This window comes from Centrocercus urophasianus, unplaced genomic scaffold (genome assembly GCF_019232065.1).
Source record: "Centrocercus urophasianus isolate 14NV4802_14NV808 unplaced genomic scaffold, USGS_Curo_1.0 seq_12, whole genome shotgun sequence".
NCBI classification, from domain to species: Eukaryota; Metazoa; Chordata; class Aves; order Galliformes; family Phasianidae; genus Centrocercus; species Centrocercus urophasianus.
The window spans coordinates 7,413,246-7,439,421 of NW_024884364.1; the positions used below are offsets into that span (position 1 = coordinate 7,413,246).

The 26,176-nt window shown below is 43.3% G+C and overlaps 2 protein-coding genes across 3 annotated transcripts; both read right to left on the reverse strand.

The window, feature by feature from the left end:
- Positions 1–590: 590 nt before the first annotated feature.
- Positions 591–11,771, reverse strand: LOC122156347 (phospholipase A2-like). The gene is made up of 4 exons (XM_042811039.1): positions 11,253–11,771; positions 7,303–7,468; positions 2,985–3,091; positions 591–831 (listed from the first exon to the last, which is right to left on the reverse strand). The coding sequence occupies exons 1-4, from the start codon at positions 11,290–11,292 to the stop codon at positions 668–670; spliced, it is 477 nt and encodes a 158-aa protein (XP_042666973.1). The 5' UTR covers positions 11,293–11,771; the 3' UTR covers positions 591–667.
- Positions 11,772–16,174: 4,403 nt separating this feature from the next.
- Positions 16,175–24,278, reverse strand: CLDND1 (claudin domain containing 1). 2 transcript variants are annotated; one of them, XM_042810966.1, is made up of 6 exons: positions 24,225–24,278; positions 23,689–23,864; positions 18,805–19,095; positions 17,994–18,101; positions 17,495–17,632; positions 16,175–17,390 (listed from the first exon to the last, which is right to left on the reverse strand). In XM_042810966.1, the coding sequence occupies exons 3-6, from the start codon at positions 19,091–19,093 to the stop codon at positions 17,170–17,172; spliced, it is 756 nt and encodes a 251-aa protein (XP_042666900.1). In that variant the 5' UTR covers positions 19,094–19,095; positions 23,689–23,864; positions 24,225–24,278; the 3' UTR covers positions 16,175–17,169. The 2 variants fall into 2 exon arrangements, with proteins under 2 accessions (XP_042666900.1, XP_042666899.1); XM_042810965.1 differs by having other exon boundaries at positions 18,805–19,098.
- Between the last annotated feature and the right edge of the window lie 1,898 nt (positions 24,279–26,176).

Sequence of the window (26,176 nt, forward strand, 5' to 3'; positions counted from 1 at the left end):
ACCCCTCTTTTAAGCTCCCCTGAAGTGTCCCCAGCATTGTGAGGCAAGAACATAGGGGAGAAGATGTCTGGCTATGTTAGCTCAGAAACATGTGGACTCTGTAAGAAGGGATAGAGCTGCACCCTGGGCAAGAGCTCTTCTCTTCCTTTTGGTAGGAAGCAGCTCAGCCACTTCTCTGAGTGCCCATAACAGATACTCAGGATCCCTCCCTTTCCGTTGTTTCTGCTCCTGCAGCTCCAGGAAGATGAAATGGATCACTGTACTTCAACACTGGCATGCCCTGGCTCTTCAAAATCATCTTTTTTTATAGATACTTTTTTTCCCTCTCATTTTTTTTTTTTTAAACAAGTCCAGCAGAAGCCTCTACCTATTTTCCAATTGATGTACAAACATGTGGGAGCTAAAGATCAGGTTGCTATGAAAGGACAAAACAGCCATTTATTGACAAGCAATGTGTCCTAACATGTTTTTGGAAAAAAGATAGGAAAGTAGGGTTTTATTCTTCCCTCAGAAGTTAGAAGATGCACGTATCTTACCCTATTCTTCCTTCCCATAAATTATGGCCTAAAAGAAATTTTCTCAAGCTATCGTTAGCTCTGGTAAAAGAGGTAAAATTTTATTCCAGTGTGTTCAGATTCAAAGGATTAGAAGAAAGTTCCTTTAAAAACTATTTTGACCCTTCATATCTGAAATGGCAGGTTGGATGAGTCTGCCCACATAGAAAGTCTGGCCAGAGGACAAACTGTGGGTTGTAAGGGGCTGTTCCCCAACACTGGGCTGCTTCTTGGTCACACAGGCACACCATTTTTTCACATGGGTCTGTCAGGTTATCTGCAAAAGAAGATGAACAAGAGATGAAAGATTCTATATTGGATCAAGGGGATGAGCAGTTGTAAGAGCAAGCAAGGCTGTAATAGGGAATACAGGTCATGGGAGGAGGCAGAGGAACCAAGGAACTCAGCAGCAGGGTTAGCTATCTGATTTCTTTTAGTCAAAATCTACAGGAGCTGATCCAAATCATATACATGAAGCTATATAGAATGTAATCACACAACTGCATGACTAGGTAAGCAGCACAGGGAACATAGAAGCAATTAGCTCAGGTGGATGCACTGCAAAGGACTGATTTTCATATAACAAATCCCATCCCACCTATAGGCATCTTAAAAACATTAAGCTGATATTACCTAAAAGCATGGTGCTTTGTTTATTTGAAGCTGGTCCTATTGATTATCTAACACCCTCCAAAGCCTACAGTAGGCAAAGTTTAAAGTGTAATTTCATGCATGTGTGCCCAGGCTTTGCTCCAAAACTAACTCTAATGAGTAGAAATCTTTCCAGATTTCACTGGACTTCACTGGATCAACACTGTGTGTAATAAATGCACAGAGTCCCTGCTTTCAAAGATTTTCTGAGGAGAATCATGTGTCTACAGCTGAAGGGTTTCAATGGGCCCATTCACAAGGACTCAGCATTAAGTCCTTTTCTTAATTAGCTATCAACACTGCCTGGTTTTCTCCCTGCCCACTGCTTCTTGAGGTCTTCCTGTGCTATGCCAATCACTGCCAGCCTAATGTCAGAGAGAGCCTGCCTTGTAAGCCAGTTCTAAGAGCACAATGTTGTTTTTATTTTTTTCTGAGCAGACCCCACAGCTCAAAGCCTTTTTTTTTTGTATTCCAGATATTTACCATACTTATGTGTGATGGCCTAACTGAAATATATGGCTTTGCTTTTTTTTTTTTCCCCCCCTCTCCATTTCACAAGCAAAACTGCATAGCAGTAGCAAACGACGGAGAGAAATCCCAGGTAAAATGAGTTTGTTTAATTTACCTGAAAATATCTGTGTTTAGGATACAGTGCCAAGCCACAGGCATTTAATTTCCTCTTTCATAGCATGTACAGTGAAAGCAGTTCTGCTTGTAATTTCTCTGGATATCATTCCTCTAGATCCAGTAAATGTGCCTCAGACTACAACACTTCATTTGTTTTGTCTGAACAGAGTAAGACGTCACACCTTCACACCTCAGTGAAACCTGCTGCAGCCTGGGGTAGGAAATAACCCTTCAGAGAACATTTCCATTGCTCCGCTCCATCGTGGATGTAAGAGAAAGTGAAGTTTGTTGATTATTTAGGGAGAACAGTTACCAGTTGCTCATGGGGCCTTGCCTGGACATCAGTTGAGGAATATATGGCATTTGTTTAACTAAAGCTTATGAGGCAGGCTGGAACAAGTGCAGCCCATTGTTACGGGACAGCATTGCATGTCTCACGTGTTTGATGATAAACTTTACATCTGCAATCAGGATCATTCCCTCACATCAAAAATGGTGAGTTACATATTGAAATAGCTAGCAGAAAATATCAGTTAGCTACTAAAATACAGAATGGATAAATCAAAAGAGCAGTAATGTCTAGCAAAATATTCCTTAGCCAGTACGTAGTTTAATAGATGGTTCTTGAACTGGGAAAGGATATACAGTGAATGTGTGGTGCCACACCCTTGGTCTGCTGGCATTTTCAGCTGCTCGGGGAGGCTGGGAATTGTACTGGAAGAATATGATCTTCTAGCAAGGTAGAAATAACTCAGTTTTCAAGCAAGTAGCTCTGATGGCATGGGGACAGGTTTTACTCTCACGCATTCCTTTTCAAACTTTCAAAGAGCCATACAAAAGATTTTACCATCAGGGACTTTTGGAAGACTTCAAAATAGAAGTGACAAATTCTAAGACTCAAGTCATCTGGTGCATGTCAAAACAAACTGGTGTGTACTACTGACGGGCTGCTACTGTGCAATTCAAGACCTCCTTGACTGGTACCAGCTGTAGAGCTGAGCAAGCCTACACACACTGCATGTGCCTGTGGCACTTGAAATCACTCAACTCTGAAAGCCTCAAAATCCCATCTCTGAGGCACACAAAGCTTTTGTGTTAGTCAGTGTTTCTGTGGAGGAAGGAGGGAACTAACACAGGCTACTGTGTCCTTACCACACCGCACGGCATTCTGCTCGCACACCCACTGGTAGCGCTGTGCCTTCGGACTGCAGCCCTCTCTCTCTGCCTTGTCGTAGCAGCAGTCATGCCTGTGGCAGCACCTTAGGGAGAACAAAAGGCAAAGTTTGGGATTGGGCATCCTGCATACTTTGCTCACTGGTGTTTTCAGGCACTGCAAGGTTACTCCACTCACCCACCGCTAATTACAGCTCTGTCAGTAAATCAACAATGTTATGGCATTTCTATGAATGCTCTCTTGTCTTGAGAGCATATTAATGCCTTATTTGTCCCCATGAATACCACACGTTTCTCCTTTCTCTATGATTTTGCCTTCAGAAAAACAGGTGTGGCCAATCCCCAGATCATGGTAATCTGCCATACTGAAAGGAGCTGAAGCATTATGATGAGGTGCGTGACCATGGCTCACCAGCTGAGGTTCGGATCATCTTAGAATCTGGTGTCAGGATGATTTTCACTTTCCTTGGCATCAGTGTAGCAGCTGGCTACAAACTCATCATCCTCAGAAGTGGGATTCATAGCAGTTGACTTTATGACCATAAGCATAAAGGGACACAAGGGACAGATCTATGCTCCCTTCCTGTATATCAAGAGCACAGTTCACATGATCATATTGCAGGGATCTAACAGGTGAAAAACAACACATTTGAAAGTACTGATTGCCTGTCACTGACCATAGAGAGGGCTGAAGGTGGCTAGCTCAGCTGTTGTCTGTACCACAAGACTACTCAGGAAGGACATTTGCTCTGCTAAGTGCTTCAGAATACACAGGAAAACTTCATCCCACTCGAATTTTATTCCAGTAATTTAGTGAAAGATTCAGCAATTGAAGAAGTTCTATGATGAGTAACAAGGTTTGTTTCAGCAAGAGTGATACGTCAAAGGCTGGAGTCAGGGAGGAGCCATCTCCTGTTTCCAGAAGCTGTCCCATGGGCACACTATAGAGGAACAAACATTTCCTCAAAGAGCTTCAGAATGGAAAGCAGCCTTACTGGATATAAATACCTACAGGTTTTCCTGTTAAGAGTGACAACAATTTCCATAATTCAGCAGGTGAGCTTATTCAGCCCACAGAACCAGCTCTGTTGGGCATGATGGCCATGTGGTTCAGATCTCTGTTGGTCCAGGAGCACCTCACTCCTGAGCTTGTCCTGAAGATGCTGGAAGTGAAAGGGCAAAGGAGAAAAGAATTCACTGTAGAAAGCATGAAAGTCTCAGCTTTCTTCAACCCAAAGGAATGAAACTGCCCTTCAGGGAGAGTCACAGAAGGAATAAACAGGAAAAAAAAAAAAAAGTACAGTGAGAGATAGATTTTTGAGACAAGATCTTGTTGGAGGTAGAAGATTGTCTATAAATCAGACAATAAAAAGAGAGCAGAAGAGGTAAGCCAGCTAGCAGTGAAAGCCAGCTGTTTTTAGCTCTCTTAGTGAAAGTCGGGGCAGTTACATGAATTCTGCAGGGCCACAGGAACTGGGGCACAGTTCTGCTTCCATTAACACCATTTCCTCCTGCAGAGAGTGATACCAACACAAAGTGAGAAGACTAACTCATATTTTAGCTGCTTTGAAAAGACTGCCAAGGTATGAAGAGTGAGGAAATCTATCATCCTTTTGCCATCTTCAGACATCTGTTCTATCTGGAAATGCCCTTTCCCGCATCTGGGTCAGAATGTGGTGTTGAACTCTCAACAGCCTGCTAATGCTCAGTCACACTAACGCAAACAATGCCCGCCAACAGTATGGCAGAGCACTGGTCAGTAATTATAAAAGAAAAAAACAACTGGGTTCATCTAGTTAACAAACAACTGACACATCATCTGGTGGGATCAGACAGCCCTAGTGGCTACAGACAACTCTACTGGCCCAATCTGACCCCTGCAGTGAGCACAGCTGCCTTCAAGGTAAGAATTTGTCACAGTGTGTTTGTCATGTAAACAGCTCAGCCATCCCCATGGTGCTTTAACCCAAAAAACAGAGGAAATCTCTGAGTTTGCCCCTCATGTCACTGATGCTTTCGGGGAGATTCTGAGCACTTTTGGGTCCTGCTCGGCAAAATGGATTTTGCCTGAATACCTTTCCTCAGGGTTTCTATGGATTTGCTCTGCATAAGTGGGAATGTGGATGCTTCCTTCCAGGAAATCTCAAGCAGAAGGGTGGTGCCATGTCCAAGCTGTGCACTAAATCCTATGCATCACATTTCTAGGAGAAAAAAATAAGGCGACAAGCCCAGGGAAATGCAGACATTATGGCAGCAGTCCTTTCAGTTGTGGTGCAGCAATGCAAGGAACAGAACTGGGAAGGAGAAACAAAACTATCAACATTATGGAAAAGAAATGCCATCATGACTAGAAGTGAAGAGATTATGGAACAAAAGGAAAAACTGGCAACACCACATTGAAGTCAGAGTGTGGAATAAACCTTATAAAACCATTACCCACTCAATAGCACCTTTTCTTCCTCCATGAAAGAGGAATGCTGAAAAGCACTCTAGCCCTGTCTAGACAGACTGACTGAATTACTCACAAGCAAATCACTCCTAGGTTTATTACTGAGACTCCTAAAACAGACAAGATGAGGTGAGTCATTTTCAACTGTGTGTGTCCTTCAAGGCCTGTAGCTTTGCCACTCCGCATCTTTCTTCTCTAGAATTGCAAATATGGAAAATAATGTGGTCACTGTAACTGGCATGGGATACTCAGACACAATGATTTTTGCAGTATCAGAAGATTTCTCTGGTGAACACAGCCTGGAAACATTCCTAACTAAATGTAGCCTTCCTAGCCGAGAATCAAACTAAAAAATCTTTCTGGTTTTCACCAAGCATTACTGCTATGCAACAATAATGAATGCTCTTAGAGCATCAAGCTTTCTAAATACCTCTCTGGTATTTAGAGACATTTCCATTTGCAGAGTTACCTTTTTCTGCCATTAGGATAAAATTCACATCCCATGGAAATCAAAGAGCAGCAGAAACATGCACCAATGAATACCTGATCAGATGTTGCTCTCTATTTTTCATGAGTATTGAGCACTTGCATCACCCAGAGTCACCAAAACCTGGTATCAGTGAATATCTGTGGAAAACAGCTTCTAGGTGACTCCATCTGGGCCTTCAGCAAATGAAGTATTCAAATTAGTGAAGTCATGTTTTACTTTAAAGAGTTGACTGTAAGAGTCTTGATGATAAGAGATTATAAAGGTTAAAACAAAAATGATGAAAATATTTACAATCACAGCTGTAGATGGTTACAAGCATATCAAGAGGTACTATTAAACATTAGCAGTAATCTCTAGGCCTGAAACCTAGGACACATCATTGCTAGCTACTCATTTTTTTTTTCCTAAGTCTTATGTTGAATGTTTCACAGACAGCACCCATAAACCAAAGATGTGAAAAAATGGCTTTGGGAGGGAAACTTTCCCCTGCATTAATTAAGAGAGATGCACTAATTTAAATAGCTCCTTGCTCCTTCATGCCCACCGAGGAACCAGTCATTAGCCTAGGCATCTTGCACCCTGGAAAGCTCAGTCAATTTCCTTTCCAGTGAGCTATGCATTGTCTTCCCTTCTGAGAAAAGCTGCTCTAGTGTGTGGATAACACCTGACTTGCTGACTGCAGATAAAAGCAGAGTTGTGTGCTCTGCCTTTGAGGTTTTAAATGAGACCAGATTGCACGTAAAGGGCTCAGAGCACACCAAAGTCCATCACATTAAAGATTTACATGTATGGTAACTGCTAAGTACAAGAAGCCTTTCATTGTAACATCTCATCAATTCATTTTTACTCTTGGAAATAAAAAGCACAGCAAGGAAAAGGGGAAGTACTACCATGTTCTAAACAGTTGTTTTTCTTGCTTGATTTGCTTTAAACAGACAGGTGATGAAGACAACAGGTTTGATTAACTCCTTGCAAAATTCTAGATCCCTCCAGAGGGTGGCCAGTAATATTCCCATCACTGCCATTTTCAGGATGACATGAATTGATCATCCAAACCTTTTAATCACTCCTATCTCTTTATGCAGGGCTTGCCTTCTATAGGATGTACTATTTAATGAGCTCATATCCTGGTTTATTCCTTGTCCTCCACCCACATAGTACAAGGTCCCAGGAGCTCTGCTCTCATCCAGGAGGTGGCAAGGCCCTCATTCAAACACCAGATGGTACACGGCTCCTTGCTCATAGTTGACAAATATTAAATTTCCTCAGTAGTGAGTTCTTAGAGGCACAGGAGTGCAGATAGGGAAGAATATGGAGATCTACACTGCTTTTGGACACACAGTTGAGGTTCTTCTTACCAGTCTGTTTTATCTTTAGGCCAGCCTCGTCCTCCCAGTCCACAGTAACATCCGTAGCCAATATATGCCAAGGGTGACCGTCCCGTGCCACATGATATAGCTCCTGCCAATTCAATGATTCCTCGGGTGTGCAGTGAATGGGATTTTCCCAGAGCACTTTTCCAAACTGCAAAGACAGGACATGGTTTCACACAAGGATTAAAAATACGCTGATTTTCTTAAAACCGTCACAGGGAGATTATTGGTCTTGATTAGTTATTTAGATCGAGCCTTGACAATCTAACTAGCCATTATGTTCACCCTGCAAAGGGAACTAATATGCAAACATACTCCATATAGGCAGCTCAGATAAGCCAGACTTCCTGGCTCTGGTGCACCAGTGTGTGATTGTAGCTAGATTGCACCTGAAGCTACCTTGCAATTTGAAGCTGCATGCCCAGATTTGCACATTATGGAATCTGAGAAGTTCATCTTGGCTGGGGTTATGCAAGCTCCATGCAGAGTCAAGTAGGTTCACTGCACTGTAGAGTTCCCAACCTGGCAGAGCATATTGGCTAGGCCAAGATCCCGGTGCATTGTGAAGCAGCAGTGAGCCAGCATACTGCCTGACTGCACCCTAACTCCATAGAAAAAAAAAACAACCATGAGGTTTCTCTGTTGCCCAACATGCCTTGTATTATTCATGATATTTTAACTTGTTTTCCAGATCATACAGAGCTGACAGTACTACTAACTTTCATCCAGAAACAGCTGCAAGCCCTCAGGCCTGCAAGGCATACTTTGTTCAAGACAGAAGGCCTAAGTTAGCTAGGATGCATGGATAATGGCTTTCTTACGAGCATTTTGAAGCACTGGCAACACACATTTGTTTCTGTTACTACAGTCCACTTAAGTCATAATGCTAAGTTGGCTGCATAAATTTGGGGAAGAAAAAAAAAAAACAGGAAAAAACAAGAAGTTGTTTGTTACTTGAAGTTCAGACAGCCACCTAGGCCAGTCTGGAGTTTTTTGAGTTACAGATCTTTCAAATAATATCGTGATTTCAAATATTTAATTTAAAACTTTTTTTTTTCTTTATAAAGAGAACCACCAACTCAGTTGCAGAAACTGTTACAGAAACCAAGAGTATCAGCCCCAAACACATAAATCACTTTGAAGCTTGATAGGAGCTTTGATGCTTATCACAATAACAATGCAACAAACAGCAGTGATTAGCGATTACCCTCCTGGGCTCACAATGAACGACCAAGTGTACTTTGGGCTCTACCAACATGCACCACAGCCCATCCCCATTAAGGCTGGGCTGCTCACTGCTGGTACCAAACCCCTTGGAGGTGCTGCCAGGCTCCCCAGCATTGGCCCCACTGCCCCCTGGCTGTTAGATGGCCTGAGCTTAGGATGGGGCTCTCAGCATTTTGGAGACTGAAGGAGCTCGCAACACAGAGCAGGGCTTTGACCCTGAGCTGGACCTCTTTATAGTACTGTGCAAACACGGGTTAATTAATCCCCTAAACCACTCGGACACTCAATACTATTATTAAAACTGTTACTTTCCTTTTAAAACCCAGTCATCTAATCCCCTCTCTTGGGCCTCTCCCCTCTTGTACTCCAGCTCACTTTCTGGGTTTGATCCAAACCTCTCTGAAGGCAATGTGGGTCTGTCCCCATTGCTGTCAATCTGTCCATTTGCTCCTCTCTGCTAATGGAGAGCTTGCAGCCCAGCCCCCCGTTGCTTCTGTCATCATTTTACCCCAGCAGCTGGCTGCAGCCAGCTCAGAAGAGCAAAGCCCGTCTCAGGCCTTCACACAGCCTCCTTATGTTTCCAGTGCACTCCTCAGGGATTAAATGCACATTCCTGAAAAAGTAACAACTCCCCTCACCTGAACACTACTTGAGTGTTCAGTTTTTGTGCTAAAAACACATTAAACCCATGTTGTTTGAAAGTGAAGTGGTGACCTGTTTCCCTTTTCCAAACAGTGGATGCTTCACAGTCAGCAGCAAGCTGCAGGTCTGCCATAAGTAACACCACCAAAACTGCTGAACTGCTCTGGATTTCAGGCAAAAAAAAAAAATATCACACTTCTACAACCTGCTTTAGACTGCAGACCTAAAAACATTCCAACAGAAACCTCTTTGTAGGTGTTCAACCTTCTTCCTGAGAAAGAGCCTGGTTTATTTTTCGGCCATCTTTCCTGACTTTTTAAGGTGGGACCACTGGACTCAGCCTGGAAACAGAGGCTGGTGTAAGGTAACTGCCTCACCCAGAAGAAAGACTATTCTTTTGGGGATATCTCTGAGGATCAAGGAACTGTAATTACTGCACAGAGTTAGTTATGAAAGCAGAGAAAAGGACCCAGAGGGAATTGAGTCCAGAAGAAAGGCCTTAGGCTTTGCTCCTTGAGAGTTTGACATAATTTAGATACTCAGGCAGCATCTCATGTTTGTCTTATCCTTTGAAATCTGGGTGGGCTTAGGGCTGGCAGCAAGGTGCTGTAGCTGATGGCTGGCCTTAGAAAGCAATTTCACTATCAAGTGTTCAGTTAATAACTGGAGCAGAACCAAAACTGCATTTTCTATGCTGGGCAGCTAAGCAAAACGTGTGGAATCAGTGAGAGACAAGTGTCCCCAGCAGCTTGAAATCAGCCACAACCCCCATTAAAGTATGGTCTATCATTAGCTATACAATGAATGGGGAGCCTCAGCAGGGAGCATACCTGCAAGGAGACGAGAGGAGGTGGGTCTGACAACTTAAACCTGTTATTTCCTTTTGAGACAAGCAGCCTTTGTTGTAGATTAAGGCAATGGGTTTTTTTGGTTTGCTTTTTAAAAACAGTGCTACAGATATAGCCCACCAGGACAAGAAAGTAGACATAACAGTCTCAAAGGGTGGAAATTCTAGTTTGCCAAGCACAAGAAAGTATAAACAGTTGATCACAGATATGCAAAAAAATGAATGAGAAAGAAACAATTTAGCCGCAAGTATGGCAAACATACAATGATGTGTTGATATCAAAAAGAATGGATGAGAAAGTGTCCTATAAATCACTTTCTGGTTCTTTAAGGCATAACTGCATATTTAAAAAATACACTTAGCATTAAGGAGATGAGATTAAAGCGGGACAGCAGCTATTCCTTCCCAAATCTATAGCCTTCCACTCCATGATACACATTCCCAGTGAAGTTGAAATGCAGTAACCAATTAGATACTGTAAAGAAATTTTTTTTTTTTTTTTTTTTTTACATGTAAATAACCTCACTTCCATTCAAGATGTACTTGCTTTGCAAGGGATCACCAGGCACCTAATTCTGTGCAGAATTAAAATAGAGGCCTTTGTGTGAATTCTGACTGTGTGTTCTTATGGGCATGAATCCCAATAGGGATAGCACAGGTAGAACCTCAGACAATTTACTGTCACAGTGTTATTGCGTGCAAGGTCTTTATGTTAGCAGACATTCATTGCTTTTCTTAAAGGATTTTTTTTTGTTTTGAGTTTTGTATGAAAGGAAGGCCAGGTTGGATGAGGCCCTGGGTAGCCTGATCTGGTGGGTGGCAACCCTGCTTACAGTATGGGGCTGAAATTGGGTGGGCTTTGAAGTCCCTTCCAACCCAACCATTCTGTGATTCTATGAAGATGGCTCATTCCGCAGAAACATAGAAAGAAGGCACTTCTGCAAAGAAGCACCAACACCAGCAACCTTGTAGCAGAAAATTATCCTCAAAAGAAAGTAATCTGTGTTTTTGCTACTGAAGCCACCATGGAAAGAAAACAGGCACACAGCTTGCTTACACAGTCCCACACTACAAACTTGAAGAGGAAAAAAAAAAAAAGGCAGTGCAAATACTATGGGTGAAGTAGGCAAAGCTGGCAGCAAGGGGAGAAGCTGTCCAGGGTAGGAGTTATGGGGGGAGGTGGGGGAAGGAGGGATGGAGTGTGGGATGTAGCACTCACCTGCCTGTAGCAGAAGCAGCAGCAGCAGCCGCCAGCCCATGGGCAGAGCTCCTCGGTACCGGTACGATGCTGTACTGGCATTCAGCAGCCCAGTGCTGCCAAGCAAACGGAGGTGTGGGTGTGTTCAACAGCCCTCCTCTTCCAGGGTTTTTATGCATATACATCTGCCTGCGTCCGCCTGCAAGACAGAAACACTCCCTCCTGCGACTTCCCTCAGTCCCAGCCAAGTCCCAGACCTCCCCAAAGGGCTCCCTGCTGTGCTGCTGAGGGCGAGGGCTGCCCCTGTGTGCATGCCAGTGGCTCCACGAGGGGCTGGCATCCCTGAGGCAGCCCCAGCATTAAGCTGTGTTCCTTCACTAAGCTGTTTTCTTACAGACCCTGGTTAACCTCTGAGTGGCTTCGGAAAAGGGAAGCTTACCACTGCCCTGCCTGTGGCTTGGGCTTTTCTGCTGCAGCATCCACCTGACAAGGATTCTCCCTTTTTATAGATATTCTTTCAGGGTGTATATATATATAAAATACATACATATAAAGATTATTTATCATATTTAAAAAAGAGACAAAACTATAAACACCTAACAGAAAAATAATCCTGTTAGATACAAATATCTAATTATAAACTGACCAACACAGCTAATTCTAAGCCACTCCTGAGGCAAAAATACCCACTACTGCTGAACCTATTACTGCACCTGACCACTACCAACTAATTTCCTGAACACTGCCCAGTATGTGGGTTCCAACCACAGACAGTGGTTAGGATCAGGTCCTAAGGCTGAGCTGGCATATACTGAGTTCATTCCAGTTGCTGCAGGCAGCCTGACTGCAGAGGCAGTGGCTGCAACAGGCTGCTCCACTGGGAGAGGAAGAGAAAGAGAAAGCTGTCAGCCTGTTCCTGAGGCACTCTTGATGACATTCACTGTGGTAAAGCTGTGCCTCCCTGCTTAATGGTGTGCTTCTAAATATTTGCTTGCTAAACATTGGCATTTGAATCAAAGGTCAGTGGCAAGTGGCTTACTTGGGCTTCCTTTTTCTGAGCACAGTCTGGCTGCAGCTGCAATCTTTACTGGGCAAGTTTTCAGAACACTGTTATATACTGGGTACCTATTGTGACACAGAGCACACGAGAGAACAGAGGTAGGCAAAATAGACACAGCAACAGAAATGCAAGGCATGGACTTCACCAGTCATGCAATTGCTCTTCACTCAGAGCTCGGATGGGCGAATACAATCCTGCAGTGACTGTGAGCCTGAAACCTCACCTGAAGGCTCACCACTACCTCTGCCATGGGCTGTATGCTTGCACCAGGAAAGGGAGGAAAGCAATGGGAGGGCAGCACCCAACCACAAGTTCATGTGCAGTCTCACAGTGCCCAGGAGTAGCTGTGCAGCTTATCCTTCCTTCCCTCAAGTAATTAGACCAAAATGGTAATTTGAAATCCTTATTGAGCTACTGCTGGCTAATATTTAACCTCACAGTTAAATAAGGAAGGAGGATGTTAGAGGTTTGGTGTCCCTACTCCTAGGGCTTTAGGGATGCAGATCATCAAAATGGGAAGTGCAAATAAGGTGAGAAGCTTTAAAGAATCTTGTGGGGACAGACTGAATAAGGCAGCCATTAGAGCGAGTTTCAATGGCAGACACCTGAGAGGTTGTCATCTTCAGTGGGGACCAAAGGAGTGGTGTGGTAGATTACTTACTGGATTCTCTGGGTTCCTAAGCCAGGAGATGAACTAGAAAGTGCACAGTGCCTAAAGGACTGAGAAAAATACAGATTGAATGTTGTATCTTGTCCTGGTATCTTAGCGACTCCTTGCCTATGTCTGTTGTTTGGTTTGCACTCTACCTCCAGTCTGCAAATAAAAATTGACTTTCTCAACAAGGAAATCAGAGACCAGGACAAGTAGCAGCCAACATTCACTTGTGAAAACAGTTGTGCACATCCAAAGGGGAGCTCCACTGAACCTCTGACAGGAAAATGAACACAGAGATAGTAACCTGCTGCTTAACTCTGATGGACTGTCTGTCACTGTAAGTAATCTGCAAAGCCAGTTTGAGTGCTCCAACCATCTACTCTATGGCTTGGATATATCTGAGTTTGAAATGTACATTTAATGTTTTTATTTCAAAGTCTTCCTGAATTACAAGCCTGACCAAAAAGGCATTACAGCATTCAGATCACAGTTTCATTCTGTTCTTTACTTTTTCATACTCCCCTCCTCTGGAAATACTGTTTTTCCCCAGATCAGCAATAAACACAAAATAAATACAGACTCCTCTGATAGCCAAATGTATTTGCCATGTCTGAAGAAGAATTCAAGTATTGTTTCCTTCTGATTACTTCACATTGCAGATTGGTTGAATTTGTTACCTATCTGTGCAATTATTGATTGCTGTTGCCAAAGTTAATTAACATACAAATTAAGAGTATCAAATTAAGTGCTAATCATGGTCTCACTATGCTATAGTAAGCATATTGGGATCATCAGGACATTTTTATAATTGCTTAGGGAAAGTAAATGAATTCTCTTATTTCACTTCCTTCATGTGTATTTTGTATGTTACTCTGCTGGAACCTTGCTAGTAACAGAAGGTAACACACAAGGGTATTGGTTATCATCTCAACAAACTGAGCTATACAGACAGGTCACCACTTCTCCAAAACTGCATATAGAATAAATTCACTGTGAGTCTCAGTTGACTTACTTGTGTCAATTGGTCTACACAATCTGAGGGCTATTCAGGGTGAAATAGCTCTGTAGGAAAAAAATAGAAACCCCACTGGTTTGCACCATCAAAGCAGCTGGCCCTCCATTTCTTCTTGGGTGCAGGGATGAAATATTACATGCTCTTGAGCTTCCTGTTACTGAAAATGATTATTAGAAAGTCTTCAGACAAAGGGAAAAAAAAACTACGAGCACTACACAATATTTAATGATTTTTACCTGATGATTTTTGAGATGCATGCTCTCGTAGAAGCAAGGCTATCCTTTATCCAGTACAGGCTGTTCTTCAGATGAAATACCCAGCTATTTCTGTGGGTGTCAGCACCAATGGCAAGGTGAGGCCTCTGCAACACCGAGGTTTCTTCAGTGCAGTGTGAATTAGCAATTCTGTCTCTCCAAAATATTGATGTATAGGAGCATGACAGAAGAGACTCAAAGACAGAGAGCAACAGTTTGTGTAATGGCAGTTAAAAGATAAAGCCAGACATAGAGTGGATCAAGATCCATATAAGCCATTAAGAGGGAAAAAAGTAACTTCTAGGACTGCAAAAAGCTCATGCTGGGAAGTTAAGCAATAGAGTTAATACAGCAAGATAGTAAACGTTGTCTAATATGTTTCTTGAATGAAAGGTCTGCTCATGATTTACTGACAATACAACCTTGTCAGATTTAGATGAAGACAGAGCATTATTATTGTTTCCAGGTTACAACTGAGACCCAAAAGAAATTTGTACAGTGTCTACTGATCTGTGAGTGCCAGGTGTGCAGCATCTAAGGCTTCACTGCTACAGTGCTCTGGGGTCTTAACTTCATGGTGATATATTTCCAAAAAGAGAAGCTTGAGAAGTACAGAAGGGAGAAATGCTATAGGACAGGCAAGCTTAGAGAAGAGGCTCAAATCCTCCAGAAACTGTCAGGGTTTAGTGGACACTGCCTTACCTAAAGCAACTGCCAGGGCAATGGGGTCATATCCCCTAAAAGGTTTAAGGCTGAAACAGCTTTTAACCACAGCTTGCCAGGATATCAGAAGTGCAGCATGCACAATGTGACATAGCTTACACTAGAAAATAAGGGAAATAGCAGAAATAAAGGAAATCCCAAGTGATCCAGCCTCAGCCTGACATGTGGCTGACCAAGTAAGAGAACAGAAATAATGGGAATAACAGAAATAACCTCCCGCATTCAGCATCAGCCTGATGTGTCCCTTGACAAAGGAAGAAAACAAAAATAAATAACTAACTTAAGCTCCACAGTAAACCAATGAGAGTCATGCTTTAGAAGACAAAGTCAAAAAATAATTGAAATAATGGACCCTCAGAGCCTTGCTTTTTTTTTTTTTTTTTTCCCCTCTCCAGACTGAAGAGCAACACCTCACCCAGCCTATCCTCACAGCAACAGTGTTCCATTCAAAGATGACTTCTGCAGCCCTACTCCGGATGTTGTCCAACAGGTTTATCTCTCACCTGTACTGAGCAAACCACAGCTGGATGCAGTATACCAGATGAGGCCTCACCAGCACAGAGAAGAAAAGCAGGATCATCTCCCTTACCCTTCTGGCTATTCTGACTTAATGGACGGCAGGATACAGGCGGAAATAAAGGAAGAAGCATCCAGATAGAAGATATGGAAGTGCAGCAAATCAGAAAACGTATAAAAATGATGACAGAAAGACACACAAAAAAAAAAATCTATCAGAGAAATAACCTCCAGAGAGTAGAAATAGCAGTCCAGCATGTAGAAAGAAACAACGAAAAGCAACAGGAGTATTGGCAGTTCAAATGACAGACTAAGAAAAGTTATGGAAATCAAGAAAATAATGGAGGTAACCTACCTACAAAAGGAATGGCGATCCAGCACTTCTGATGACTTCAGAATCTTTACGGCAGCAACACGGCAGCAACACCCTGCACTACAGCTATAAGACTAAGAAAAGTAACAGCAACCACTCAGGAACTGCTTCCTGGGAGTAGTTATGGAAGTCCACACGCCATCCACACGCCATCCACACGCCATCCACACGCCATCCACACGCCATCCACACGCCATCCACACGCCTAACAAAATGATTTGGTGATATTTGGTGATATTTCCCTGACTACAGAGAGATGCATAGTTCTTCTCCCCCTTCCCCCCTCCTCCCCCAGTCCTTCTAGTGCACTCCTTTCCTATCCCAACAAATCCACACAACACCAGAAGTTTCTGAGGACTGTTTTATTTCACTTAACCAATAGATGTGAGACAAGGTGGGAATTGAGCAGCACCTTTTAAAAAAACAAAACAAAACCCTGTTATATGCTACATAGGTAAAATAAGAGCATTTACAAAAGTTTATATTATGTACATATACACACACATACTAAATCAAATTCCAAGTGAAAAAGGTTGTAAAGGTTTGCCTTCAATACAACAGGAGCTAGGAAAGCCTTATTTCACTACAAGCAAAAGCACAAGATTAGAGCACACGACCACAGGTAGTGCAGGTACCTGGAAGCAGTGTACCTAGGGTAGCAAGAAATTCCACATAGGGAAACTTCTCTTTCACAGCAAAAGCAGCACAGGTTCTCTGTTTAGCAAAATGTGCTGTGCAACCACTTCCAGGGCCAGCTGCTCTGCCTACATCAGTTTTGGTGGAAGCCATAGAAAGTAACAATCTAGCAAGAGTAAGGGACCCAAAGATTAGTTACAGCACTGATTTAACTACAGTACTTCCATAAGACAGGTTCCTCTTCTTCCATGTCTCTTGTCTCCTTTATGGCCTATGAAGAGTGCTCTAATAGTGATTTATAATTTCCGCTCCGCAGTTCCCATTCTTGCCTACCTGCATCTTTTCTTATCTCGCTTCCACATCACAACGCCTTCCCTATATCCTCTGTCAGGCTCATAGAGTAATAAAATTAAGAAAAAAATATACATTTAACTAAGAGGATATTCAAAGAAAAGTCAACTAAAGAAAACTTACATATATATATATATTAAAAACCATTTTTTAGAAACTAAGTTCTGCAGACTTCTGGCAAAGTTTGGTCATTCAGCCCAAAGGTCTTTGTCTTCAGGGCCTGCAAGCTATACTGTATCAACTGGCAAGAAGAAAGCAGTACGAGGCCAAATTTCTGTCTAAAAGAACAATAAAAGTAATAAGGGTTGAGGGGAGTCAGTCACATGGAAACCTAATACTTGTGTAGCAGCATTTACTATGCTACACGGTATGCTTTCAAGAGAGTGAATTCCTTTCTGTTGGTACGAGCTGCCCAGATGAAAAGAGCAGCTGCCATAAACTGCAAAGGTGCTGAGACACAGGCTAGGCAGAAGGACCAGCCAAATTCACCCCTCACATCACCAGGTAGGGGCAGCTTCTTATGAAGCAGCTCAATCCCAGCTACATAGCAGCCAACCAGGCCCAGTGTACAAAGTCCTGGAGAAAACAGAAGGAAGTGCAGTCAGTTTGCTGCTGAAGCACTCTGGCTATCACTAAGAGCTCATAGAGGAGGGAGAATAAGTGGATGGCAGAGGACCTACCTGCAAGAAAATGGAGGACTCCAGTGGCAATGGCAGGGTACAGGCTGCGACAGGCGCATGCACAGAGCCCAATCAGAGCTCCAAAGCACATGAGACCGAGGCTGACAAATGGCAGGAGAAACTGCAATCGCCAGAGATCTGCACATTAAAGAAACATATAAGCCAGGTTTATTGAACTGACCTGCTCCACCATGCTCCTTTCCACCCACACTCCTTCATCGGTTTATCTAAAAAGGACAAAAGGCTCTGAAGAAGAAAGAACTTGAAACTTCCACATTCCTGTGGAACACCTAAGCTTTCCTTTAAAGCTCTGACCTACTACTTATGCTACAGTAAAATTAAAAAAAAAAAAAAAAAAACAAACAACAACACACAAAAGCACCAACAAACTGCAGAGCAAGATGCAGATGTTGTCTCATCAGCAACTTCATTCGGAAAACCCCATTCTGTTTTTTTAAAATCCCACTGTTGTTACCTACAAGATGTGAAAGACACTTACAGGTCCTATTCAAATCTGTGCCACTGTTGTGATTTCCAGGCTCTATGTACTTCTCCATAAACTGATCAGAGAGGGAAAAACTGATGCAGTTTGTAGTCATATCAGTTTCTGGAACAACAACAACAAAAAAAAAAACAATAACAAAACATCACAGACAATTGCCATTATTTTTTTTTCCCTTCCTTAACTCCCCTTCTCCGTTCAATCCTCCTAAGCATTTAAACTGGAAAGCTCCTCCATGTAAAATTTTAGACTAAGAAAAAAATACTTCCCAAAACAGTTTTTAGGATATCTCAACAGTAAGGATAACGTAGTTAGTAGAACAAAGCATAGCATTACATATGCAGAATTTCCACCAACTTCTTTATAGCAACCACCATTTGTCAAAAGTCAGTCATTCTATATCCAACAGCTCCAAATTCTGCTGATGCCACTGTGGAGCATTTGTGACATGTGAGGAAAACAACCATTTAAAAGGAGCAAGTGTTGTATTGTTTTGGTTCCCCCACTTTGATCTCACCTAGGCAGAAGATAACTGGCAGAGCCATAATAACTGCATCACCTGTTAGGCAGCAGATGCAAAAAAAGCACACAACAACTCAAGTTATACCAGACTAAATTTAGATCAAATACAATATACCAAATTCAGATTCTGTAGCATTGACAGGCACAGATCATTTCTCACATCACTTCTAAAGAAGTTTACATTGCCATTACTAAAAAGCAAACATACAAGTTAGAAATAAGCTTCCCAGGTGAAAAAAGTACCACTTTAGTCAAAGTTGTGAAGTGTTAATTAGTCCAGAGATACCTGGTGGGCTGTACCAGTGAGAGTTTCTGGGTACAGTGATGCACCTCCTCCACAACCCAACTGTGCCATTGCACCGGAAGAGTGCATCTGTGTAGGTCTTCTCATCTGCCTCTTCACTGACAAATTCCTCCCAGATGCTCCTGCCAGCCTCAGTGATGTTCTCAGCAGGGGACAGAGTGTGGTACTCATACCAAAAATCAGTGCCCAAGGAAGCTGCCATATATATGGTGGAGATGAGGCTGAGAACACACGCAATTACCAGTGCTGTAGCAAAACGGTTATCCATCATTGCTGCTGAAATGAAAGAGAAGGTCCAAGTGAGTAACTCCTCTAAAAACAAAGTTATCTTAGCAACATCAGCCTCAAGACATCATTCCTATAATGCAATATTTCTTTAGAATATGCATCTTTTTCTTTTCCAAGACGCCAGAAGCACAGACATGCTAGGTCTACTGTGCTACTCCATGCACACTGGAAATGTGAATTCAAGGCACAGGTATCGCTCTTATCCCAGCCTCTATACATCACCCCAAGAGAGCAACAGCAATTCTGCCTCCAAAGCAGATGGCACAGCTCACTTGCACTTCTCTTCTTGACTGTAGGCAACCACAGAAAGCAGAGAATACAACTACAGCACTCAGCCAGAAGATTTACCTTCCCTTAAAAAGATTAGCAAGCGTAGAAGCTACTTTTAGCCTACCACTCCATATGGCTTTCACAGCTTGTGTTTACAGCAAAGGTAGGAATCATGCATATGCCAAAAAGCCTTTTCCAGACTGTTCACGAAGGGCAGCCATGGCAAAATACTGGAATGCCTTTTAGGAAACTGCAAAGTGATCTAGGCACTACAGACACAACACAAAAGAAGCAAGGAAGGACAGGTATGGAAATTACAATAAATTCTGAGATAATGCCACACCATATGCAGAGGCATTTCTGAAGAACTACAGTACTGCCAAGGGAATGCCCTGTTTCATGGGCATTAGGTGACAATAGCTTCCAAAACTGAAATACCTTCACATACCACCAGGAGGACCTTGTTCTGGCTCCCTGTAAGAGACAACCAAGGCCTTCCTTCACAGGCCCACATCAAATCACAAACTCAGAGGCAAAAGCAGCACAGGAGAAAACTGATAAGACATGCACTTACATTTGGACAATACTGTGTTTGTAATGAGCAACTGATTGCTAATACACAATGTTTTCTAGATACTGCAATGTCAGATGACTTTGAAATGTTTGTCACATGTTTACAGTACTCAAATTTATGGATTATGATAAATAGAGCTTGATGCTCTTGCCAAATGAAATATCAACTGAAGTCACTCCTGCAGCTAGAGCTGTTCTGGTGTTATGAGCTACCACACAATCTAATCAGTTCTTCTCTGCTGCTCATTTTACCTTCCTTCCCCTGCACATCTTGATCAGTTTTTTAATTTTAGTTTAGCTCCCTTGAAGTTGAATGAATTGAGAACAACAAATGCCTAAACACACAACATCCACACACACACACAAAAAAAAAAAAAAAAAAAAAAAAAAGAGTGCTCAAGTCAGATGTCCCAATACAAGTTTCTAAACTATGAAACAAAGTGCAAAATAAGCAGGGAATTTCAAAGTCAGTAATACCTGTTGCTAACCATGCCCTTGTCATTTCTTTTCCCTGCTCCTCTACTTGGTTCAAATCTGCTAATGGAGTTGAGAGCGAAAGATTATGTATACTTATATCATTCCCCATACCTCATTTCTATATTGGAAGAGAGATTATTACAGACAGTATGCCTTATTTAACTGCTTAATAGAAGTGATTGAGATTAGAACTGATGTTTTTCTGAACTAAAAAATAGCATCCACTTGAAACACCACAACACTTGCAACACTAACAAGCAATCTACAAGCTCTGAACCTTTATAAGCTATGCAATCATCAGGAGGAAGAAATCTTATCTGGGCTTATTTATCCAGAAGACACAGCAACAAGATTTAGGAGCAAATATTTTGTGTACTGTTCAATCTTAAGTTTCATACTTACATTGTCCCTTGACATTCTAGGACCTAGCTCAAAGTACACAGGGCACTGGAGGAGCAGAAGAAGAACACAGCAGGCAAATTCAAGCACCTCCTAGCATTCATTATCCATGGCCACCCACTGATGTTCAACCACATAACACCAGCACATTCAGCCTGCAGGCAGTACGTGGTCCAGACCACCCTGCAGCCATCTCCTGCCTCACATTATCATGGCAGCAGCTCTGCCCCACTGAGGGGGCACACTCATTGCTCACAACAACCACACAGCAGTGTACAGCTGGCACTGTCTGACACAGGGCACTGGCACAGGGCAGTGCTGACTTAAGTGATGGCAAATAACATCACGCGCTTTGATACACTGACTGAACGTAACAGTTCTGTTACGTTCAGAACAGAGAAAATACGCAGTCATGCTTTTCATTTAGATAAAGGAATTTGAGAATAAGTTTCAAGATCTCAAAAAACATCAATTCCTTCATACATTTATGACTATTTTTAGATGACAAATATATTTACCTGAAAATTCTCAAACTGAATGTAAGTTGCACTCAAGTATCCAACTCAAGTCTGATTATCTCTCTCTACTGGATTTATATAAGCCCTCCATTACAAGAGGAAAAACATCCCTCACTTCACCTTACTCATTTCATCACTTTTTGGCAGTATGTACATTTGTCAGCAACTATGATGAAGCACAGAAAGAGTAAAATTCCTTAAAATATATATATATATATATATATATATATATCTGACAAGGACCTTGAGAACTAAGAATTCCAGCCACTGACACTGAACTGTATTTGTGTTAGTTTCACAAAACCAAGGTCAAATATCACATTAGTTTTGTGTTTTCATTGCTCATTTTTTCATGTTTTAATTAAAAAAAAATAAAGTTTTGCAGCTTACATACAATAACTAATGTAACTATTTACATATAGTGCTGCTTTGGAACTAACATCTCTATTTTACTATGTCAGCCTACAACAGAGACAGACATTGGTGGTATGGCAGCAGAGGCTGAATCTTCCAGACAGTATTTAATCACATTTTGATGTTGTACGAAATGGCAGCAGAGGGGCAGTCAGACAAAATGGTAACTGACATGGCAGTGCAGACAAAGCAGAAGTATGGGACTGAATTCTTCCATGAGGAAAAAAAGGCACCTACTGACTTCCACTAATGCTTGCTGAAAATTTGCAGAGACCAAACATGGCAAGTGAGCACAGTGAGGCAGTGGATGGTACATTTCAGCAGTGTAACAGTGACACCGTTGGTGCAGGTTTCTACAAATGGGCATGCTGGCTTTTGTACATCACTGGCAAAAATGCACAACTAATGGTGGGGAAGAATAGTGCTTTGTAGCTGAGAACTTGCTCTATTGAGTATTATTATTATATTCTTCGTATCATTTGTAGTTCCCATGGAAATAAATAGGAAGCATTAGTTTCAGAGATGTCTACATATATGCAGCCCAAGACAATTCCTCACTGAATGCAGCCCAGGCAAGACAAAAGGTTGGACACAGATGACAGAATGCATAGCTCTGGAGATAGGCAGAAACAGCTGACGTGGCTACTGGCCCCTAAAAATCAGCACGTGGCTTTGCGCTGGTTCCTTCTGTGAAGAACATACATGGATTTGCAGAATAGACAAGACAGCGCCAGAGCAAGAGCACACACCCTTGTTAACAACAGTCCTTAATGCTTCTGTCTAGCACTTAGAGTGCTTAAAGAAAATACAATTATAGGAGAGATGAATAACTCAACAGCACTTTAGGACAATTCTGAACTAGAAATTTTCCATGCCACAGACGCTGACAGAAGCTTGGCCACTTTGCTCATTTGCAGAGTATCTTCACTAGCAGGAAAGGCTCACCATCTACAGGAGGTGTCCTCTGCTCAGAACAGAATCAAGCTTTCATTGTCAGGCAGGACTCAATAGGAGTTGTAAGCATAATCAGTGAAAATAATTACCAGAAAGCTGCACACAAAAAAATAAGTGTGGGAGATACTTTTACATGAGACTACTTACAGAAAAAAACCCACTACCACTAAAGATGATGACAATTATAGAGACAAAGATTAATGCTAAATAGAAGTATCTTTTCTCTTTACAGGCTGTCAGCAAGAACCTTGTTTTTAAAAAGGTATGTTCATACCTCACTACCAGCACATTTCATTCTAATAGCACAAACTACTTAAAACAGGTTATGGCTGAGACTAAACTAGGCAGTGAACATAAACACAAGGCAATGGCACACAAGCACTCAAGCATAAGTGCCTCAAAGGAAACTGTAGTTACACTTCTTAGAAGAAGTGAGGCATGTAAAAATTTCAAAACATGGAAGACGACCAAACCAGCAGCAATATTTGAAGGAATACAAAGATGTACACACTTCCCATAAGAGGAAAAAAGTGCAGGTTAGTAGAGCTGGAAATGAAAGAAAAAAAAAACCAAAAAACAGAGAATAACACAAAAGCAAGTGCTCTGGTAAGCAACCAAGCACAGGACTCATAGGACTAGGGTGTGGATAAACATTTTTTGAAGTCACTGTTCCAAAGCAGAAGTGAATTTGTCTCCAGTTACAGGAATTGCTCCCATGAGCTAGCAGGCCATCACATATAGGAAACTCCTTCCACCCAGCATCACAAAATAGCAAGGCTGCAAGCATAACCTAATAAGTTCCAGCACTTTCTCAGAAAATACACTTGCAATTGGGCTGCTATGAGAGAAAACAGGCAGAAGATCTGAAAAATTAAGCGTGGGGACGTGGCCAGCAACACTTTCAAACACACTCCTACTTCTGATACTCCAGGCAATATAGGATTAGGAAGCGATGCTGTTCAAGCCTTCTTACCTTAGTGCTCCTCAGAACCAGCAGCACACACAGTTCCAGTTGTTGCAGGTGACTTCAGAGACACTGAGCTACCGCTGTCCTGCAGTAAGGCAGAAGCACACACCGCCAACTGCCCGCTGGCCCTAACCTCTCCATTCATAGTGCTCCCGCAACGCCATCGGCACATGAGCAGCAGCCTAGAAGGAGACAAGAAACCAAAGAGTTCGCAACCGCCATAGCAGCAACCCGCTGGTGTTAGTCAGCGTACGGTGAAAACGATAAAGAACGAAGGGGAGAAAGCTGAAGGCGAGAGCCCTCGGGACCCCACCACCGCCCGCAGCCCACGCGGCACACATCCGGCACGACGGACCGGCACGACGGGCCCGCGCCCCGTACCGCGCCGCCATCCGAGGAGCCGCCAACGCCCCGCCGGCCTCGCCCCATCGCCGGGCCTCGCAGGCCGACAGACCCCGAGCCCGCAACGCGAACCACCTCTCCCTCCGAGGTCGCCTCTCCGCCCTCCAAGGGCCGCAACCGGCCCGGAGCGCGGCACTCACCGCAGCAGATCGCCTCCATTCCCGGCCCCTCAGCCTCCCCCCCCGGGCCAGGACTACGCCCCGCCCTCCGCCGCGTAGCACCACGGGAGCTGCAGTCCCACCGACCTCCTTATGAAGGAAAGGCGCCGTAGCGCTCATAAGGCAGCACGCCGCCCCGCCCCCCCCCCGGCCCTCCCCTTCCGGCGCCGTCGCCGTGCTGCTGGGAGCTGTTGTCACCCGGCGGTTCCGCTGCTCGCCGTCCTTCCCTCAGAAAATCGTCTTTCTGGTTTGGGTTAGGTATCGGGAGGAAGCTTTTCACACAGAGGTGGTGACGCACTGAACAGGTTGCCCAAGGAGGCTGTGGATGCCCCATCCCTGGAGGCATTCAAGGCCAGGCTGGATGTGGCTCTGGGCAGCCTGGGCTGCTGGTTGGCGACCCTGCACATAGCAGGGGGATTTAAACCAGATGATCATTGTGGTCCTTTTCAACGACGTCCACCGGGGGCATCGCGGTCCTGGCATCGCCAAACGTCCCCTCCCTTTGGTGAGATTCTGCAGAAACACGAAATGCCTTGTGAGCGCCGAGTGGCAGCCCTGTCCCTTCTGCAGCTGTCATTGTACAGTCTCCATTTGTGGCCGTAAAGGCTCACGCTTTGTTCTTTTTCGCTCGATTGCCTGTAAAAATGGTGACACAATATCCCAGCTAAGTGACTTTCAAACCTTCCTCTCCCACCAAAAAAAAAAAAAAAAAAAGTGAAAAAAGCATAAATCCTCCCACCACTGGTCCCCATGCCCACACAAGCTAATCCAGGATGCCCACCCGTGGCTACCAATTACCTGCGGGCAGATCTCCACACTCAGTTTTGATTTTAGCAACCAACAGAAATTCAAAAACACCCAGGAATACCTACAGTTTTCGTTTCTCTGGGCACTGCAGGGGAAATAATTTCTAGGTAAGAAACCCCTCCCAGGACAGCCCACCTTTCTTGATCATGGAATTGGCTTACCAGCACCACAAAATTTGGAACAAAGGAGGATTTGGGGGTCTGAAATATTTAAATTTTATATCGATAGGCTGGAAGAAAGCAGACCGTCATCACTGATAAAACATCGCAGGTGGCACAAGGCCTGAAGAAAGGGTAAATAATTAAATGGAAAGGGGACTGGTACAGTGTGACCTGGTCGTTGGAAAGCTGGGGGCAAGCAAACATGCATGTCAATAGAGTCATCGATGAGCTCATTCATTTAAGAGCACTGAGGAGAGACTACACGTACATGGCGGAAGACTTTATCCTGGGAAGCAGAAAAAGGGAAAGAACAAACAGGCGATGGTGGGTCACCAGCTGCTGAGATGCAGCCTGGTCAAAAACCCATGTCTCTGCAACCTCAGGTGTATAAAGAGGGAAAGCACGAGGACAGAAGCTAGCGGTCCTCCAGGGGAGGACTACTAGGATGATCAGAGGGCTGGAGCACCTCTCCTTTGAAGAAAGGTTGAGGGAACTGGGCTTGTTTAGCTTGGACACAAGAAGGCTCTGGGGAGACCTCACTGTGGCCTTCCAGTACTTGAAGGGAGCTTATAAACAGGAGGGGAACAGCTATTTATGTGCATGGATAGTGATAGGACAATGGGGAATGGTCTTAAAGTGAGACAAGGGAGGTTTAGGTTAGATATTAGGAGGAAGTTTTTCACACAGAGGTGGTGACACACTGAACAGGTTGCCCAAGGAGGCTGTGGATGCCCCATCCCTGGAGGCAATCAAGGCCAGGCTGGATGTGGCTCTGGGCAGTCTGGTCTGCTGGTTGGTGACCCTGCACATAGCAGGGGGGTTGAAACCAGATGGTCATCATGGTCCTTTTCAACCCAGGTCATTCTGTGATTCTATGAAAAAGAGGTTCAAAGACTGTCCATTCTTCCCAATAACACTAGCTGATTTTCTACAAGATACTGCCTCTCTCAAATCTCTCTGAAATAA